This window comes from Perissodus microlepis, chromosome 20, assembly GCF_051167445.1.
Source record: "Perissodus microlepis isolate ML-2025 ecotype Zambia chromosome 20, ASM5116744v1, whole genome shotgun sequence".
NCBI lineage: Eukaryota > Metazoa > Chordata > Actinopteri > Cichliformes > Cichlidae > Perissodus > Perissodus microlepis.
In genome coordinates, this window is record NC_140480.1 from 32,751,801 (window position 1) to 32,771,144 (window position 19,344).

Here is a 19,344-nt window from a genome sequence, read left to right on the forward strand (position 1 = left end):
TGAGATTTGAAACTAGCGATTGAGCCTGTGACATCAGCAGGAAAGTGTTTGCAGAGAGAAAAGGAGCCGGGGCCTGTTTTCAGAACTTCTGAACAACTGGTTTTTGCTTTGCAGCCCCTAGGAGCCCTCTACTGGCCATTTAAAAGAAGGCGGGTTTAAGGCACGTGTTTTGAGCCTTCTTTCTAACAACACAGAGGTTAGCACTGTTGCCTCACAGCAAGCAGGTCCTGGGTTTGAATCCACCATCCAGCCAAGGCCTTTCTGTGTGGTGGTAACATGTTCTCCTCTTCGGGTACTCTGGCTTTCTCTCAAAGTTCAAAGACATGCAGTTAGTGGGGTTGGGTTGTTTGGTGATTCTAAATTGGCTGTAGGTGTGAAAGTGGTCGTCTGTCTATGTTGGCCCTGCTGCCCTGGTGACCTGTGCAGGGTGTGCCCTACCTCGCACCCTGTGGCAGCTGGGATAGGCCCTGAATTAGACAAGCGCAGGAAAATAGATTGATTTTTCTAATAGCCTGCAGGGGCCGATGGCGATGCAAAAACAAGTCCAGTTAATTGAAGTCTTTAGTAGTTTCTTGTCATTCTAGTAACTCTTTTAGAAAACAACATTTTTCTTGTAAACAAAACAATATTTCTTGGTTTCACAGTCGGAGCCACCCTTCTCGTTTTGTGTCCACTTTCAAAACACCACAGTGGTGATAAGCTCAGCTCGAGGCTTGACTACCACTGATCTCACAGTGGCTACGCCCATCTTTCAAACACGGTGGATGTTTTAGCTGCAGGTGCTGCAGTGGTTAATGGAGCCTGACCAAAGGGGGAATTTCAAAGCAGATTCTGATCATTTTCTTCTTTTATGGAACGTAACCAAATACAACCTGAATAGTTTTTACCTCGGAACTGGAACTTGATTTCATATTCGTGTTACCTTCCTCTCCAAACTTATTCCCACATAATGGGTCTACCCCCCAAAGGTGACTGATGACAGACATCAGCAAACAGTGCTCAGACACACTGAAAACCTGCAACACATTTACAGAAAGTGAAGCTTATGCTGTTTCATACTTCAGATAGGGGGGGGGGGAACGATATAACCGATGTATGATGTCGGGCGAGCGCCACAGAGAGATGGTCGTGCGTATTTTTTTGTTTCTTTTTTTTAGGTTAACGATTGTGAGGCGATGGACGTGCACCTTAAAATGACACGTGCGATGAAAGAAAAAAAAGTGTCATGTTTCATTTTCTCTTAGTCCACTTGTGGCTCGTCTCGCGTCTGGTTTCAGAGGCCGTTTCTTCTCTCTGATGCATTTCCCAGAAGTCACCTCCTCTGGTGCCTATACGTTTACTTGAATGTCTTCTTCGCTGGGTCTCTTGTTCTTCTTACACTAACCCGAACCTCTGTCAGCGCGATCACCGCGTACAGAAAATTCAGTGATTAACAGACGGCGTATTTATTGTTATTTTTTGACCCATATTTGATCCTAATATAATAAAGCAACTACAGATGGTCAAACATCTGGAAAACCAGATGTGCAAAGGTTGCAATCTGTATCGCATTGGCTGTTATGTCAGGGAGGAGCCTCTGGAACAGCACACACCTCATTGGTACGCTGCTGCTGGGTTTAGGATACCCGAGTTTATGGTCAGAATTATGAGTGTTGGGATGTTTTCTGCAGTTTAGGTGAGCCAGCGTCGAACAACAGAGACCATTAAAAGACATATTTTACAGTCCACCCTTTGCCCTTAACATCCTCTTTCTTATTACTTATTTATTTGTTTGTTTGTTTGTTTGGGGGGGGGTTTCGGGGGGGGTTATTCGCCATGAAAACACATGTTTTAAAAATTTTACTTTAATACTTGGAGCTGCAGTGATGGTCCAGCGTCAAACTCCTGCATTTGGCCTGACCAGTCAAACGGTTATTTATTATCCTGTTTTTCTTTTAATGTAAAGAAATATAAGTAAACATTCACATTTAATCCATCTGCCAACAAAAGAGGTGATGAACACCCTGGGCAATATTTAAAAAATGATCCACATCCAGGGATTTTCCAGGCTCAAAGTTGCAACTGCACATAAAAGCCATATAAATATGAATTGCCCACATAATATAGGAAATGAGTCTTGGTGATTTTCCTTTGGTGGAAGGACAAAATCTTCCCTTAACATGCAGGAAAAAACCCTGAAATCTGCTTATTAAATGTGTAATGGCACTACAAAAGCACAACACTGTCATATTTAGCGATATAATAATAACTACATATATTTATTTTACTCTTTATGTTACATCCGTTTATATGCCTGTATAGTGATAATGGTCTTACCGCATACTTGACACCTCTGGAGTAAAACTCGCACTGTTCACGCACACACAAAAACAAAAACACACAGCTGATCTCACTTTGATGTGTTAAACCTGCTTTCACACCTTGAAGACCACTTTCTGTTTCGCGTGGGCAGGTGTGTTTTTGCGTGGGTGGGTGAGAGTTGTAGTTTCCCCCCTCGTTGCTGCAGGGGAAACGGCAACATTTCGCATCAATGGCACCCAGCCCGAGGGGTTGTGACCGTGCCACGGGATGATTCACAGGAAAGACAATGTGGCAGAAAAAAACCAACGTTAATTTAGATTTTTCTCCGAGTTTTCAGAGAGTTGTGATGCTTGAAGTGTTTGCATTTCAGGTGACTTTGCTTTCAAAATAAGATTTTAACATTTTAAAGATGGAGTTACCACACACGGTTTCAGGTTAGATCAGTTTCCAATCTTTTATCATTGCAGGTTTGACTCCTACTAATGTTCAAATGTCTCAGCGTTCCTACCAGATCCAGCAGGAAGAGACGTTTTCTTCTTTTGTCTCAGTAACTGCTTGTGATTCTTACATTAAAGTATTAAAAATACAGGAAAAGTAAAATGTTGATTTTAGTGCAACACTCATGTCAATACTTTATGCAGTGATATAATTGTTTTGATATTTTCCCTGTATTTGAAGTCAGCGCTGAAATGAACCCGAGTGCTTAAAGTTACAGCACGATAAGATTAGATAAGATTAGATCAGTTTCTGACGTGTGCGACTCACTTGATAAAGTCGGCGTGTGTTTTTGTCTCCCCGTCGCCTGTAAAGGTTTTTGAGTTCTTTTTAGGTTCAGCGAACTCCTCGGTAACTTTTCATATCAAATACTCCACAAAAATCCTCGACTTTCACAGAAATGTCGAAAAAATTACATTTTTTCATTCCTCTTTCTTTCATCATCTCATGACCCGTCACGTTTATGAGGTGACATTTAAAGTGTCCTGCCCCCTAGTAGTATTTCAGATGTGAATAAAATGAATAAAGCCTTCAGTTGCAGCAGTCAAAGTGTCCCAGATATTTTCATTTACTTTATCTGCATGAAATTCCAAATATTTCACATTTTCTCCTCTTTTAAAACAAGCCCTGAAAAACAATCCTGATGTAAACAGATAGTTACAGGTGTTGCCATCCTGATGAATGTCCTTCAGGGGAAAAGCCAAAACATCTCTTGTGTTTCACCTCTGTGCATGCAGGAACGCCTGATGCTGATGAACGACCTGTAAACACAGTCGGGTGTGAGTTCACATTCCTGCTGGGTCATTAAAAATGGCAGACATGCAGGTATTTCTTTTATTGGCGGGATAGTTGCAAAGGAAAACTCCCACAGTTTGTTGTTACGGAGAAAAAGTTGCAAAGGTTTGGCACGTATCTTGTCCCGACTCTGTTTGTTGTAGAAACAACGCTGAAACATTTCTCGCACGTCCGCGAATCGAATGCCAGCTCGGAAATTTGCCTTTGACAGTTTGCTCTCTAACCTGCTGCTCAGCTCACCGTTTTCACTCCACAGGCTTTATTTTTCCACCAGATTGTTGGAAAATCTGTCTTCTTTCAAACAATCTTAGCGCCTCCTAACTGCCCACAGAGCTCCATTTTAGTAGATATTGGATTTAAGGTGGAAAGCAGAAACGATCGCTCTATCTCAGTCCTGTGACCACGTTTAACACTCGGAGCACAAACAAAGCACAGATCTGTAGAGCAACGTCTTGTTTTCAAACCACATCAGTGCCAGATGCAGTTTTTCCCTAATTAATCGCCATGGAGACTGTAACTGACAGCACTTCGATTGATTGCTTCTCTCACTCTCTCATTGGTGGGTTTCTTGTGATTGTGTGGAAATGCTAACAGTAGGTTCAGGAGTCGCACCAGTGATTTCTCCAGAAACCACATCAACAATCAAACATCCCGAACAACACTGTGCACAAATGTTATGGATTTAACTTTCTTTGTCATGTGATAAAGAAAGAGTGTGTGTGTGTGTGTGCGCATGTGCGTGTGCATGTTCAGCCAGTCCAGGGTGGTGACTTTACTTTGTCTGGTTGTGTTTCTCAGTTGTTTGCTGCCTAACAACATCTGACACACACACACACACACACACACACACACACACACACACACACACACACACACACACACCACAGAGGAACAGCTGATACCAACACACCTGACCTGACTGCATGCCAACAGCAGCTGCTGCTCAGCAACAAACAGCTGATCTCAAACAGTGTCAGATTTATTTATTTATTATGTCGACTGAAAGTTAATGGCTTTAAAATCCGTACAGTACAGAAAAAAGCTGCCTCCAGCGTGTGAGCTGGACCTGAACCATGCAGAGTAAAGTTCAGACAGCTGAGACACGGTGTGTGTTTCCACTGACGACACATCCCTGAGTGTGTGTGTGCGTTTGCTTTTTTTTTTTTTTAATTTAGACCCACATGTTTGTGGGTTTTTTCTTTCTCCAAATATTAGGAAACGTCTCCCATGTCTGACGTTGTTGTGCAACGGCCGACTGGTCGCAGTCATGCTCCCAGCATGCTCTGCAGTTGGTCGTGGTTAGTCAGAGGAGTGGAAAGCAGAGTGTGATGAGCTTGTTTCATTGCTCAGCTCGCATGCGTCCAGTTTCACTTCATGTCGGTTTAGATCAGCCGACTGTGTTTAATAAAAAAAATAGTGAGTGTCATTGAATGCATCCACAGGTGGATTTCAGTTTTCAAAGCAGCAGCACCTCGTGACAGGCGGCTCATCCCAGCCTGTAGTGCAGCCGGGGCTGGTTTTACTGCATGTTTACTGCAGTTTCCTCGACGCTTTACTGTCAGCGATGAGATCAGGACCGAGTTAGGTTTATAACCCAGCAGGTTTGGCTTGTTAATCCAGGAGTCAGATCAGAATCACGAGGTTTGATTTTTAGCTCCAAAGTGTTGCTTTTGCACATCAAGTCTGGCATAGATGTTAAACTCAAACAGAGCCATTTAAAAAATAAAAAAGAAAGGCTCAAGATTGAATCCACTCTGTCATTTGAGTTACTTCAGGGTTAATGGTAATTAACAAGATTCCCAGCTCATCAGTAGCGTTGACACGCAGACTGGGGGGACTGGGTGGGCTGATAGGATCCCAGCGTCTCCCAGCGATCAGAGACACTTTGGCTCCCAGGTCTCCGACAGCCTTTTCCAGCTGTGAGTCGCCACTCTCCTCTTTGACTCAGCACTTTGAGTCGCGACTCATTGTTTTGGCTCACACAGCTGTTTGTTGCTCACATGACGTGACAGTCATGTGTCCCAGCTGTCACAGCGTGCACCGTGAATGGAAAAAGTTCTGCTGCAGGAGTCGTCGACCTTTCAGCCAATCAGGTGACCGAGTCTGTGGGTTGAACTCGGAGACACTTTGGCAAGTTTAGATGATTTGTACTGTGGTGAGTTCATGTGTTTATGTGGCTGTGTTTACGGTGAGCAGATCCCAACAAACAAATGCGGGACAAAACTGTTATCAGGGATTTTACACACAAACAAACACAGAAATGATGCAGGTTCACATTATTTAGCACGTGAACAACAAATACGCTGAATTTACATGTCCGAACGAGCTCTCGGGCACGTAAACATCATTCAAAGTTTTAATCTTTTGTAAAGCTTTAAGATTTTTTTTTTGTCTGAATTGGTGTTTTAAGTATCGTCTACACTTTTATTATAGTTCTGGTTTGATAACATTTTTGTTGAACTTTATTCTGGAAAAATCATTTTCCCCATGGTCTCATGCCTGCACCCTCTACATGCACGAGGTGTACTTCAAAGCGTGGCCATTTTTGTCCTCGTTCACTTCTTGTGATAGGACGTACATTTTTTTTTAAAATTCCCCAGAAGGGCAGCGTGTGCTCAGCATACGTCCCGTAAACAGACACATTAAAACACAGCTTATAAAGTTCTGTTGAAAATCAGGAGTGGTTCTCTCCTGCAGTTATTTGATTATAATAATAAACACCGTGCCCATTCTTCATTGTACAAACGTGACCCGTTACCTGCACACATCCCGTTAGCTCTTATTGATGCTGATCATTTAAATGGAATCATTGACACACTCGGAAATTTTCTGGTGGTGTTTACTGTTCTTTGTTCATTCCCTTGCAAAAGTTTACATATGCTCTCTTTTTGAAGTGTCCTCTGTAGTTTTTCATAATGTTATAAAAGAGCGACGCATGAGTCACACCTTATGAGAATCACACGGTGTTACTTCATGTCATCGTTGTCCGCTGTGCAAAATTAAACTGAATAATAACAGCGGGAAACATAAATGGAATTCTTTCACTGCAGCCAGCAGCAACTTCTGTTTTTTGGCCCTCTCCGAAGACACAGATTCAGTCGCTGGTTGGTTCAGCTCGAGTCCGGATGCCTGAAAGTTGAACTTGAAGAGTTGAGATGTTTCTTTGCTGAAGCTGTGGAAGGATCGGGGCCTACAGGTGCAGACAATCCAAAGTCAGCCTGCACCTGAAATGAAAGTCTCGTTCTCTGGCCCTAGACTCTCTCACCGTCTGAATGATGATGTTTGGGTCGTCGCAGCAGCTAGACTGGAAAGAGGTCAGAGGTCACCGCTTACCAGAGGAAGTGTCTTCATGAAGAAACCTCACTGAGGGGCACAGGGAAACTCTGACGACCTCCTGCTGCCGATGAGTCACGCAGTGTGTGTTAGAGAGAGAGAGAGGGACTTGTGTCAGAGTGACCTTTGACCTTGTGTTACTTTAAGAGCAATGTCTGAGTGTTTGTGTCCAGACAGTTTGTGTAAACATGGGAGTATATGAGGTGGAATCTCCATAGTTTCTACATCTGTCTGTGTGTCTGTGTGTGTGTGTGTGTGTGTGTCTGTGTGTGTGTGTGTGTGTGTGTCTGTGTGTGTGTGTGTGTGTGTGTCAGAGTACAGAGAGTACAATCTTGAGTTCATACTGGACACCCGTCGTGTGTTCCAGTTTGTTCCAGTTTGTCTGGTAAACTCCAAACTTGAGTCCTGATTAGTTTTCACAGTCTGTCTTCATTGCCTGAATCTGGAGTTACCTGCAGCACTGACGGGGACCTGAGCTACAAATACAGAGATTGGCTGACTAATTGATATATTTATTCATTTTAGTCAGTTTGTCTTCCGTGTTTCAGAAAATAAAGAAAATGTGTTACAGTGTTTAAAAATTCAGATAAAATGTGAAGAAAAAAAATCTATATTCTGAGATATTTAAAAAAAAAAAATTAAAAAAATCAATACTAACAATTAAAAAGCTAATTTATAGTGTATATTCATATAAAATAACTTTATAGAATCATATTTAGTTGTTTAAAAGCAAATAATTAGCAAAAATACAATGTTTAAAAAAAAAAAAGTATCACAGCTGATGTTTATGGTTCAACTATGCTGTGATAATCCACATCTGTACTAGTACCACAAAAAAGTTGCAACTACCCAACTCTTTCCTGCATACATGAATGTCCCGAAAAACACTGGTGTTTAAAAAAAATGTTATTCGGAGTTTCATTAATTCAAAGTCTAACAAACATTTTTAATGGTCACATGGTCAAAATGTAACAGTAACAGTGAACCAGGAAAAATTGCTGACTGCACCTAAAAATGTGGAAGAAGTCAGGTATCTTCAAAGTTTGCCCAGATGACCCCAACATAAGCTTAGTGACCAATATCAAAAATCTCAGTGAGTGTAGAAAATAACTTTCCCGTCGGTTTTCATCTGGAAATTTACCCTTCCAGCATCAGGCGACTCCATCTGGATTCGTTTCTCTGGGATTCTGACTGTTACGAGACTGAGAGTTACAAAAAGTTGTGGAAAGTTACAGAGATTATATAACTGTGTGTGTGTTCAGGTGTGTTGGGCATCCTCAGGTGTTTACACCTGCCGTGGTTTCATGCGCACATTTTTTGTCATTGTGATTGAAATCATTGTCGTGTACCTGCAGTAGGGCAGAGCTTTTGTGTGTGGACAGTGCGCCAGACGTCAAAACAATAAACATGGTTTGCATTTGTTCCTCAACAGCCATCTTATCTGTTTGACCGTGATGTTTGGCATCTTCCTGAAAGATCACTTACGGTTATCTTCTTCTCGGTCCTTGAAGAGTGTTGACAACAGACACAAGATGCAAATCTTTTTTTCTGCCCATCTAATGAAAAAAATGTGCAAAGTATTAACATAAAACAAATTCTGAGCAGCTGCATCAGGAAAGAGAAGGAGGATACTTCCCCACCAAAGACTGTAGTTCCTACAATGGTCCAAAAGGAAGTCAACGTTATATCATTGACTGTTTCAAAAAGCTGTCTGTCTCCACCATTACATCCCCACTGCTCTCTGAACTTAGCATTTGGAAGCCTCTAGGTTTTTTGGTCTCCATCGTGCTGGCTGTTTAGATCAAGAAGTGACAAAAGGGTTATCCGCTAAACCGACACAAGTCAGTAAACGTCCAACGTTATACTTCATTGGAGAGGTTTTCACTCACGGTTGTCATAGTTTCACTTATTTATGTTTAATGTTTAGAGGCTTATCACTCACTTAGGACCGGTCAGTGACCATCAGCCAGCCACTGCAGGATGGTTGCCAGGTGGTCAACTAACCATAGGAAAGACATTTTTCTGTAAAGGGATAATGTGTTTTCTGTGGTTTCTGCAGGTTGAAATTGGTGCAAAGACATTGTTGCACCAATAACCTCCTTGCGATTGCTTTGGGGCGGCAGCAGGATGCCGTGATGCCCTGTGGTTTGTGTGGAAGAAGCTGACTTGTCCTCAAGCGCTTGCCAACTACTCGCTGAGTGGCAGTGAAACTGCAAAGAGTGTGACACAAACTGAAAATGGAGAACGTTTCTCTCCAGAATAAAAGTTTAGCCTTACCACTGAAACCGCCGAGTTTCAATAGACACAGCTTTTATTTTGAAATAGAGCATTCTTCATCTGTGCCGCAGCCTGATAGAAAAGTTGCAGGAATGTTTCCTCAGTTTCACTCACAAAGTTCAGTCTGATTTTAAGGTTTCCATCTCAATTTCACTGACACAAGTCTAAAACCTGCTGCAGGATTTAAAAAGAACTCAAAGACCTGTACAGAGTGTGTGTGTGTGTGCGTGCGTGTGTGTGTGTGTGTGTCATAACTATAAAGCACCGCTGCTCAGGTCACGGTCACCTCAGCTCGACAAATAAGTCTTTTAGTCTTTTAAACTTGTCAAAGTGTCAGGTCGGCTGGAGCTGGTCACTCAAAACCGACCCAGAGTCAGTGCACAGACACACACAAATACAGACACACAAATACAGACACACAAATACAGACACCTACACTGAGCTGTGAGGAAATTCCCTCTTAACTTTCCCCTTGAATTCTCTGCAATCTCCTTGTGAATCTCTGAGTTCATGTTGCATTATTTACGAGTAAATAAGTGACTCAGTGTCTAAAGAAACAACACAGTTAAACTTCTGCAGAATCAAAGAAAGGTCAGGCTGCAAGTGAAGAATGAAGGCTTTTTTGAAACATAGTAAGAAATACTTCAAAAATAGAAGAAAACTATAAAACAAATTGTATGAAGAATATGAAAACTAGTCAGACAATTATAGATAAAAATGTGTCAGAATTTGACATTTTGATTGGATTCACAGCTCTGAGGGTTAAAACAGCTGGATAAACAGCTGCAGGGAGGTGGACGTTGTGGAGCGAGGTCGTGGAGCGCCAGCTCACAAACACAAAGAAGTTTTTGGGGTCAGTTAACTGCAGCTGATCTGAACCACTCGTAAGTTTACCTTCAGGTTTTGAACATATTAAAGGACCTAACAAAGTGGCCGCACTTCTCTGTTTGAGGTCGCCTGATGTTATTAAAGCTGACCTCTGACTGGAAGTTGAGGTTCCTGCTTGACAATGAGCTTAATTCTGCAGAAGGAGGAAGGACGTGAGGCCCAGCGGCCCACACGTCACGTCACTGTGGCGCCTCTGTGGTCCACGGCCCGCTTCCGAATGTGTAAAACAGGGGCTGCTCGCACTGGCAGCTGGGGGCGGAGCTTCGGAGCTGATAAAGTTCTGCAGAAGAGATGGTGACGTCCCTCTGCTCTCTGATTGGTCAGCTGGAAGTTTGATTACCGAGATATGAATACTGCTACCAAGAATGTTGGTTCTGCTAATATTTGCAATGTCTGATATTTCTAATCAATAATAACTTGTTTTTATTGATCACTATGAACAAATACTAATAATAATGAGATCTAATCAGCAGCAGGAGGATCTAGAACCCTTCTGTCCATGTTAGTGTCCAGCTGCTGGTAATTTAAAGCTTGCTTCTGAACTTCAGTACCCAGAAACCTTTGCTGGTGTTGGCGGTCAGGGTGGAGTCAAACTGCAAGTTTCAGATAAAAACTTTATCGACAGCAGTGGTGTAACAAACAAGACGGACACGGTTCTGTAAGGGCCCACCTCTTTCTGAGAAAGCTGTCCAAGCTGACCAATCACAACGCTCACTGTGGTTTATGTGTGCGTGTTTGTGTGTGGGTGTGTGTGCATGTGGTTTATTATTAATTCTGCAGAAGTCTATCTGTCGTGGTGTGTGTGGTATTTCTCAGCAACCAACTCAAATTCGCCCTTTTGTTTCCTTTTCCTCTGCATCTTGTCTCCTCTCATGTCTCCTACCTCATTTTCTTGTGTCCTGCCTCATCTCCTTGTCTCGCATCTCCTCTCCTAGCTTTGGTCTCCTCTTCTGTTTTTTTTTTCTGCCTTATTTCCTTGTGTCTTCTATCGTCTCCTGTCTCCTGTTTGTCTCCTCCTATGTTTCCCTTCTCCTCTTGTTGCCTTCTCTTCTCCTTGTTGCATGTGTCCCTTCCTCTCCTGGTTTTTTGTCTTTTGTGCTTGTCTCCTGTCTCCTTTTTTTTTATTCATGCCTTTGTTCAACAAACTCTCAGATGCACCTGTTGCTGCTGAAAAACACTGAACCTGCACAAACCATCTCGCTGCCCAAGCCAAACTTGGCTTCCAAGGCTTCACGTGGGCAAAACGTGGTCCAAGGGCCAATACTGACCCAGTGACCAACAGATCCTGCAGTGAAAGAGATGCAGTTTAATGCACCTTGACGCTTAGCAATAAAATAGTCTGAATAAACATGCAAAGATGGACGAAGACAACAGTGGTGTGAAAGTTCACGAGATCTTTTGCAAACTCTGCCAGTCAAAGTTGTGTCTTTTTGGATGAGCTGCAATGAAGAAAAGGTGTAATGATATCAAACATCAAACTGACTGAGTTTTTGGAGTTTGCACTGTCATTTGTACCAAACTGTCACAACTTTAGCAAAACTGATTTTATTGCAGCATTAAACACGTGTCTGCATCAATAAAATCACATTAAAAGTCATTTAATCCCAGTATGAGTCAGTGTGGCTATCTGCAAAAAAAAAAAAAAGCTGCCCTTCTTTTACACCATTTTTCTGAGAACTTGTTGGTCAGTAAACTGTGGTTTTTGTGCATGTGTGACTAACCCGCGGGTTAACCTCGCTGCGCTCCAGATCCTGCACCGGGGTGCATGCCACTGCTCTGAGTGGGAGATTACTGGGAGATTCCCTCTTGAATGTTTCTGAGATATATATATATATACAAACACACACACATACACCTGCTGCTGCTGCTCAGCCATGTGTGTGTGTGTGTGTGTCAGATGTGTTATGAGTGTGTCACTTTGCAGTCATACCGCCATGTTTATGCACAAAAACACGAAGCAAACCGCTGGTGAGAAAAAGGAAGTCATCGGGGGGGTTCTGAGAATTACTGCGGTGACAGATCATGTGACTTTCTGTAAACTGAACCGAAATGGGGCTCATTTACATCCCACCGCCATCTCAGACAGGAAGTGTGTTTGTGTGACATTATTTTTGTTTGTGTTGACTTTTTTCTGCTTCTCTATTTTTTTGACATGTAACGCAAAAACTGGCTAATAAACAGTGAAAATGATCTACATGTGAAATCAAAGGGAAATGAGCGACAGATTGATCACTTAATTAATTTAATTTTTTTTAGTGTTTTTAGCTGTTTTTTTTAATCCAACACTTGGCTTTGAAGTCGGGCTTCACAGACTAAATATTATGCATCAGCTGTCAGCAGCATAAGTTTTGTCACATCCTTGCAGCACTGAAAGTGTTTTTTGCTTCTTTTTTTTTGACCAGTGCAGAAAGTGCATTGCTTCTGTGCAGACTCAGGACCAGCTCCAAAGGGCCGGACAGGCAGTGCAGGGGACACTAATGCTGCAATTATGGCTGCAGCGTTGGTCCCTTGCTTGCATGCACAGTTGTGCAACTACAATGGCGGGCGCTCAGGCCACCCTGGACTCGCCAGTCCTCCTTAGCTTATTGTTCCCTTTCCACACAAAAGGTCAAATCAAAATTTTAAGGCACACATGTTGTCATATCTGCACAAAACAGTGTTTATGTCCTCCGATTACAAGCATTCCTGAATTATTATTATTATTATTATTTTGAATTGTCAGATGAAACCACTTTTGAGCGTGATGCCTGCAATTGTTCTACTTTGCAGTAATCCTCACTAGCTTATAAATTATAGATCAGTGCTCTTTTACAGCAGACAAGGGTTTTATCAGAAGGGATGTTTGGTTTCCAACTGTCTCTTAACTAACACCAAGATGGTGTCCTAAGTCTTTCCAGCCAATGACACGCTCAGGCTCCTTACATCAATAGTATGAGGCTATAAAACGTAACTTTTACAGTAAATTGAAATGTCTTTTTCTGCAGCTAGAGTAGTAATGTTTGGTGAACACAAAAATCACAAAGCGCACCTGAACTTGGCTTAAAACGCACTATTTTGGAGCCACGTCCTACAGGATAGTTGTCATAATCTAGAGCGTGAGCTGAAAGAGGAGACCGAGTGATCATAGAGGCATTTTCAAAGTTTTCTGCTGCAGTCTGCTGTGCGATTCAGGAATCTCTGACCTCCTGCAGTGATGTATTGACTAAATGCCGGTAACACTGACCTGTTCAAAGTTTAAAAAGAATCGAGAGCTGCACCACAAGCCAAAACCAAACCAGAACACAGCCGTTCTCATAGGTTGACGTGACCTTTGTGCATCCACTGCCATTTGCAAAGTTGTCATCGTCAAGCAGAAACTTCCAGTAAAACTTTCCACACTGAAATATTAGGAGGCCCGAGAGGGATTCTTTAAAAACTTTGCGCAATCATGCATGCACAAGAATTAAAACAGTTTTTTTTAAAAAGCTGCAGAGGCCGAGAATGAGGACTGAAAAGAAGAGACAAAGCTTTGCGTAGTCTTAAAAAGACAAAACAGGGTCCATACTCCAATTAACAGACTGCAACAGTGCATGATGCTCTCATTAAAACTAACCTCTCTCAGGATCGCCTAAACCAAGCTCACTGTTCTGAGCGAGTCCAGTGCTAACGAGTGACGTCAAAGGATCACAAAGTGACCTCACTAGCCTCAAGTGACTAGTGGAAAATTAAATCCGCTTCCTCGTGGAAATCACCTACAGTATTCCTGCACATCCCGAAAAAAATCTTAAAAGTCTTTAGAATTCATCCAAATATCAGTTTTCTTAAATGCTGGAGCTGTCACAGCGACAGGTCTCTAGTGTATCACAGCAACAGGACAGTTAATTTTTTTTATTGGAGTAAAAATGTCTTCAGTCATTCAGAAGTCTTAAAAGTGCTGAATCCGTTGGTAGCCTGGATGCTCATATCGTTAGCATGTCTGCTGGCCGGCAGTGAGATGGAGAAAATCAGCCATCATTGTTAAACTGACCCTGCACATGTATGCAGGCATTTCAAACTGACTGAAATTAGTTAGTCGACATATGTTTGCTGGTGGTGGATGCGAACAGCGACGCGCCCCTAATGTATTTTTCAGTATTTTTGGTTGTTGTGAATTCGTTATCAGTTTAATTCTGAGTGGCATTGATAAAAACCTCTTAAATCTGTTTAATGTTCTGGCAAATTACCAGCATTTATACTGAATCCCAAATGAATTGACTCTTCCTGTGTGTCTGTGTCTCAGCTGATCAGGTGTATGGAGACCAGGACATGCATGAAGTGGTGCGGAAACACTGTATGGACTACCTGGTGAGTAGACGCGTCCTTTTTTTCCTCCTCCTGTGTTACTCTTACAGTTCGAGTCTGTGTTAATAAAGTTTTTGCTTTTGGCGTTCAGATGAAGAACGCAGATTATTTCTCCAACTACGTGACAGAGGACTTCACCACATACATCAACAGGAAGAGGAAAAACAACTGCCATGGCAACCACATCGAGATGCAGGCCATGGCGGAGATGTACAACAGGCCAGTGGAGGTTTACCAGTACAGCACAGGTGAGTCGAGAAACAACCTTCATCGCCGTCAGCCAGTCGCATCCATCTAACAACCTCCTCCTCCTCTTCCTCCAGAACCAATCAACACGTTCCACGGCATCCATCAGAACCACGACGAACCAATCAGAGTGAGCTACCACCGCAACATCCACTACAACTCCGTGGTTAATCCCAACAAGGCCACGATCGGGGTCGGACTGGGACTGCCCGCCTTCAAACCTGGGGTACAAAAACCAAACTCGCTCAGCACATCAGACTGACTTTAGTTATCCTAAAAGTTGGGAAATCCCAGTTCTGCAAAAACACAACAAGTAACACAATAAATAAGTGTAAAGCTCAGTAAACTAGAGCATGACAGATTGGTAAATCAAGCTTGATTTTATACACCTGTGGCCAATGAAGTGATTGAAACACCCGAGTTCAACGATTTGGATGGGAGAGCGAAGACTCCTGCCTAATCAGAGATGCAGGCTTTGAACTGAGCTGCATGGTCTCTCGCCTCCATAGCAGGACAAAATTCAAGTTGTCTGACCACAGAACAGTTTTCCACTTTGTCTCCGTTCAATCTAAATGACCTTTGCCCCAGAAAAGATGGCGGCAGCATTTCTGGATCATGTTCACGTGTGGTTTCTTCTTTGCAGCTTTAACCTGCATTTGTTGTTTGAACGGCACAGAGAACAGGCTGTGTTCACAGACCGTGATTCCTGGAAGTGTTCCTGAGCCCATGCACGGATTTCCATGACAGAATCATGACTGTTTTAAATGCAGTGCCGCCTGACAGTCCAAAGATCACGGGCATCCAATATTGATTTTCAGCCTTGCTTTCTGCGCCAGAAATTTCTCAAGATGATGTACTTCAGCATGCAGAGTCCAGTTTTTTTGGAGACTGGTGAACCTCTGTCCATCTTTAGTTTTAAGAAACTCCGCCTCCCCAAGACGCTCCTTTTACACCCAATCGTGTTGCTTACCTGTTGCCAGTTAACTTAATTAGTTGCAAGCTTTTTCTCTCAGTTTAAACAGTTGACATGTTTTCTGTGTTGTATTGTGAATAATCGAAGGGTTTGCTGGTTCCAAATCATTGCATTCAGTTTTTGATTACACAGTGTCGGGGTCGTTACGGTCTCACGCCGTCTGTTTAACGGGCCTGAAAACAACTTCTTGAAACATGCCGTTTATATGTACAGTAGAGGGGGCAGATCAAAGCCTACAAGTCTCAAACTTGGCAGGGTTTTTTGATGAAAACTTTCCTGTTGCTGTTACGAAACATTCGTCTACAGCTCCAGCGCTTCAAGATTTGTCATGCAGAAACTTATTTTTATGTAGATGCATGCCTGTTTTCAGTTCAGCGACTCTTTGAAGGCGCCGTTTCCGTCTGTGACTCCATATCTCTGCTGCTGCGTGGTTTCAAAATGACAACAGAGATACGAGATGGTCTCAAATGGATACTCAGCCCCCCTCTTTACACTTTATAAAGACGTACTGAGTTTTATCACCTCAGCTGAAATTGTCTGTGTTAACCGTCCTGCAGGCAGAAGTAAAATTTATGAAGGGCTTTAAGTTTGACACATTGTGCCTTGTTTTGTCTCCTTTTCCCAGTCACTAATAAAATCTGACCAAATCCAGGGTTAAAGAAAACCGCTGTTCTAGCTGATATTTAGCATTTTAGCTCAGGGAGTTGTGTGTGTATAATAAATATATTTCCTCCTCCTCGCAGTATGCGGACCAGTCTCTTATGAAGTCGGCCATCAAGACGTCAGAGGAGTCGTGGATCGAGCAGCAGATGCTGGAGGACAAAAAGAGGGCGACGGACTGGGAGGCCACCAACGAGGCCATTGAGGAGCAGGTGGCCCGGGAGTCTTACCTGCAGTGGCTGCGGGACCAGGAGAAACAGGCCAGACAGGTGGGACGGGGGAGCCGGGCCATGAATATTCACTGAAAATTATTTGACTCAGAACTGTGTGCTTTTATTTCACTTTCAAGAAAAACCTGTTGTTCTAGCAGCAGAATCCTTAAACCATCCGCCCTGTTTGCGTAACTGCTTATGTAATGTAGGAATGTGATGGATTTACTTTCATTTTTAATGTTTTCAGACAAACCATACAGACAGATATGAATCGTGCTTTCAGCTAAACACCAACTCAGTCGATGGTCATTTTAAACAGGACCCACAGTTGGACCTGGAACAAAAATCAGTTTGCCATAGGTGACTCTAACCGTCACTCACTGTCGGGGTTAAAAGGTTTTGAACCTTTTCACTTTAATTTGTCGCCATCATTTAAAACCCCACAGAGCCAGCTGGCTAATTTGTGCTTTTCTTTGAAAGAAAATTATACAGCAGTTCATATCAGGCCACCAAAACCATTTATTTACCTCATTCAGCCGAACGACAGATGAGGTCGTGCAACAGCGAGGCGACAACACTTCGACCGTGCATCTGTAATTTACAAGAGTCGCTGTTCCTCCTGCAGTAGCAATCAGAACTGAATCAAACGTACTCGTCCAAATGAACTATAAACTGTGACTTTTGATGGATTGTGAGCCACACAGTTGCTTTTGTCGACCATGTATGTCAGATACAAAGACAAGGATACCAACTACCCATACCCATCATTTCATTCACTCTGACACACCCTGTGTTTAGTTTGCATGTTCTCCGTGTGCTTGTCCCGGTTTTCCAGCAGAGCATCGATTTCTCCCGTCATAAAAAACATGCTTGTTAATGCTCCCTTTGTCGACCCACTCCTGCAGGAGCTTCCTGGTTAAACAAAGGTCAGGGTTCAATATAACTGATGGTCAGGTGGAGGTGTTTTCCACAGAGTGAGACGCCTGTGAAGCAAACTGCCTCAAATCCCCTTAATAATGAGTAGGGTTTTTCTTTTTTTATAGTCGGTATTTTCACATTGGAATACCAATGAAGGTCCTTAAAAAAAACAAAAACACCAATGTTCAGAGTTAAAATATGAAGAAACTGCTCAGCACTGATTTGTTATATACAGCAACGACTGAATTAAGAAGATGTAAAATGAAAGATGCAAGCAGTATGCAGAAAAACTGCTAGATATTTAAATCTGGAAGATTTCTTGTAAACTGCAGGCTGACACAAACCTTCTTCCCTGTTTCTAGCAGAGATATCTGCAGCATTCAGGGGAAGTTTAAAGAGGAGCCACAATAATAAATTAATATGCTATATTCTGATAGATTAGCAGGATATACAGTAAATCAGCTGGTTATTTGTGGGCCTGTAAAACAGAAGAAATAGCCATTTATAGTTGGACCTACTGACCCAGTGACTTAAAAAGCATCAGTTCTGTCTGCTTTAAACCGTCCTGTCAAATAAAGGCATGAAAAATAATGAAAAAAATGTCTTAAATTGAGTTTAAGTGGATGAAACTTTGCTGGTGTAACAAAAACTAAAACCTTTTCTCTTTTTTCAGCCTCGTAAGGCCAGTGCCACCTGCAGCTCGGCAACAGCGGCAGCTTCCAGCGGGCTAGACGACTGGAGCGCTCGGTCACCACGGCAACGTGACTCAGACCCCTCCCACTCTGACCTCACAACTCCCCCATCAACCAACAACAAGCCCCCTTCCCCTGCAGGAGCTGCCCTCATCCTGAGCAAACCCCCCTCCCCCTGCGCCCCAGGTAAAACACACACATGTACCTTGGCTCTAAGTCTGCACACTAAAATGTACCAATCTGCTTTATGAGGACTTAATTTTGTCCACACAGTGTGAGCTAATGTTTTTTCCTGACGTACCTGTATGTATCTCGGCCTGTGCAGGTCCCAGTAATCAGAGTCGTCACCATTTGGAGTACAGAGCCATCATGCAGGAGATGTCACCTACAGCGTTTGGTAAGCGTCACACACACTCATTCACACCTTTGAGGACCTTATTTATTCTGTGTGTCCCTGTGACGTGAGTCTGTCACACGGCCCTGTCCATTCCACAGAGAGGTTCAGACACCACGTTCACACATGTAAAACTGTTTGTCATTTCTGAATGGCCCAATCAGACTGCAAAAACTGCAGTTCCTCTAATGGCCACTTGAGGAAGTTCAAACAGTCCCCATAGACTTCCATATTAATATGTCTAACTTTACAGAAGAAATAAACATGTTTACAACCTCATACAAAACAAAGTTTTGGCTTCTATGTATAATTTCTTTCTCCATGGCAACAATAATTTTTATACAGAACTTCCTCCCACAATCATTTTGTTAAGGCTCGAAGGTTTGGGTCAACGCTGGTTGTGATTTGCTAGCTGTCTGCTAGGCTTCACATCCACTAACTGAAGTTAATGACCTTAAAAATTTTTTAATGCGTTTGTGCTGTTGGCACCTCATGAAGCATATTTAAGGAAATTATCTGACAAATAATATTACTTTAGAAAGCTGTCTGATAAAGATGGACATGGCCACCGTGACATCACCCACTGATCTGCATTTTGAAGACTTAACATTAGCATGCTGGTGTTTTGGAGCCATAAGTTGGATTTGGATTGTAGGGTGGAATACTAATTTATCAGCTACTGTAGTCATGAAGTTGTCAGCCATCAGCACGGACCTCCTTACAGTAAGTCATAATATTTGTTTGATAACTTAATTTAAAACAGCTCCAAAAGTACAAACACAGTAAAAAAAAAAAAAAAAAAACACGTCCAGTTCAGATAGCCACTGGCTACAGTTCCCT

The 19,344-nt window shown here is 42.6% G+C and overlaps 1 protein-coding gene across 2 annotated transcripts in view; it reads left to right on the plus strand.

Moving 5' to 3' along the window:
- Nucleotides 1–19,344, plus strand: part of otud5a (OTU deubiquitinase 5a) — a 37,041-nt gene that overhangs the window by 10,129 nt on the left and 7,568 nt on the right. For both annotated transcript variants that reach the window (XM_084916446.1, XM_084916444.1), the window contains exons 3-8: nucleotides 14,348–14,412; nucleotides 14,501–14,657; nucleotides 14,733–14,881; nucleotides 16,372–16,557; nucleotides 18,092–18,296; nucleotides 18,436–18,507. In XM_084916446.1, the coding sequence (XP_084772572.1) occupies nucleotides 14,348–14,412; nucleotides 14,501–14,657; nucleotides 14,733–14,881; nucleotides 16,372–16,557; nucleotides 18,092–18,296; nucleotides 18,436–18,507 (834 nt within the window). The remainder of the gene's footprint in view (nucleotides 1–14,347; nucleotides 14,413–14,500; nucleotides 14,658–14,732; nucleotides 14,882–16,371; nucleotides 16,558–18,091; nucleotides 18,297–18,435; nucleotides 18,508–19,344) is intronic.